Source organism: Nicotiana sylvestris, chromosome 2 (assembly GCF_000393655.2).
Source record: "Nicotiana sylvestris chromosome 2, ASM39365v2, whole genome shotgun sequence".
Lineage (NCBI taxonomy): Eukaryota > Viridiplantae > Streptophyta > Magnoliopsida > Solanales > Solanaceae > Nicotiana > Nicotiana sylvestris.
Window position 1 is genome coordinate 185,902,236 of NC_091058.1, and position 1,912 is coordinate 185,904,147.

General features: G+C 39.6%; 1 protein-coding gene across 1 annotated transcript; it reads left to right on the forward strand.

Moving 5' to 3' along the window:
* Window positions 1-288: 288 nt before the first annotated feature.
* On the forward strand, window positions 289-909 carry LOC138886061 (uncharacterized). Its single transcript, XM_070167088.1, has 2 exons — window positions 289-501; window positions 598-909. The coding sequence occupies exons 1-2, from the start codon at window positions 289-291 to the stop codon at window positions 907-909; spliced, it is 525 nt and encodes a 174-aa protein (XP_070023189.1).
* Window positions 910-1,912: the final 1,003 nt, after the last annotated feature.

The following is a 1,912-nucleotide window of genomic DNA, read 5'->3' on the forward strand; positions in this document are numbered from 1 at the left end:
TTGTACATCAAGGAAGTAGTCAGACTTCACGGCACTCCAGTTTCTATTATCTCGGATTGAAGGGCTCAGTTCATAACAAACTTTCGGACGAAATTTCAGCAAGGTTTGGGTACTCAAGTAAATCTCAGTACGGCCTTCCATCCGTAGACTAACGGTTAGGCAGAGCGAACTATTCAGGCGCTTGAAGATATGTTGCAAGCTTGTGTTATAGCTTTCAAAGGTAGTTGGGATGACCATTTGCCGCTTGTTAAGTTTGCTTACAATAACAAATTTTACGCTAGTATTTAGATGGCCTCATTTGAGGCATTGTATGGAAGGAGGTGTAGATCTCCGATTGGGTGGTTTGGGGTTGATAAAGCAGAACTGTTAGGGCCAGATCTTGTGCATCATGCTATGGAAAAAGTTAAAGTCATTCAGGAGAGGATGAAAACTGCTCAAAGTCGCCAAAAGTCTTATTCGGACATTCGTCGCAGAGATTTGGAGTTCAAAGAAGATGATTGGGTATTTTTGAAGGTTTCCCCCATGAAGAGCACCATGTGATTCGGGAAGAAAGGGAAGTTAAGTCTGAGGTATATCAGACCGTATAGAATCATTCAGAGGATCGGTCAGGTGGCATACAAGCTCGAGCTGCCACCCGAGATATCGTTGGTACATCCGGTCTTCCATGGTTCTATGTTGAAGAAGATAGTGGGAGATCCATCCGTTATTGTGCCAATTGGAGCTATTGAGGTTAATGAAGAACTATCTTATGAAGAAATTCCAGTTGCCATTCTTGATAGGCAAGTCCAGAAATTGAGAACTAAGGAAATTGCCTCTGTAAAAGTGTTATGGCGGAACCAACAAGTTGAGGAAGCCACTTGGGAAACCGATGAAGAAATGCGAAAGAAGTACCCATATTTGTTTGAATAGTTATGTAATAGCTTTCATGCATTTGGTTCCTGTAAACTCTCATCTTTTGATTTGATCTATGTTAAACTATTCCATTTTGACTATGTATGTTGCCTATGCGGCCATGGTTGGTGTTGTACAAGTTATGTTATGTCGATTAAACATGCATATGTTGTTAGGATATGTATCTGGGGCCCTCTGACAGGTGGATAGGTCTAGTTACAAAGGAAACTCTGGCGAAATTTTCGGAAATTTAAGGAGTTAGCCAAATTCGGGGCTGATGATATATTTCATAATGTGAAAAAGCATAAGTTACATAAGGATGGCTAATGAATGAAACTTGATCCTCATTCGAGGACGAATGATCTTAAGCGGGGGAGAATGTAAAGCCCCAAAAAACTTTGCTTAGTAATTTAAGATTTCGTGGTGCCAAGGTAGGCCAAATATTTTATCTTGCATGTAAATGAGGATTAAGGAGATTATGGATATCAATTGGATATGTTAATAAGTGTATAAGTCATAGTAGAAGTGAATTGGGGTCTAAGGAGAGGCCTAAGTCTAAGCCAAGTTGGAAAATTTCATAAGAGACGAAAGTTGCAAATGAGTGCGCACAAGACCTCACTTTGGACAATCATATCTCTAGTTATATAAGGATTTGTGTGATGAAAAACCTATCAAATAAAATGTCTTTGAGCCTAGTTTCCAAAGCTTCAAACCGTTCATCATTCAGACACTCCTACCAAAAGTTATGACAAAATTAACAAAAGCAGCGCAGAATTTTTCATTACCACGCCGCCCCATGCGGCGCGGCTGTGCAAAAATCAAATATTTTTAGAGTGAGAGAGGACCTAGAGTGAGAAAGTATCCCTCATCAATTCTTCTACAACTATTGCTCAAATCTTAAAGGATTAACAAGGAAAACCACACTAGGCCTTCATCCTTGAGGTAAGATTCTATACCCTAACCTTTAATTTCGAATCTAGGTAAAGATGGGTAATTATAAAGAATGTTTGTGGGTATTGGA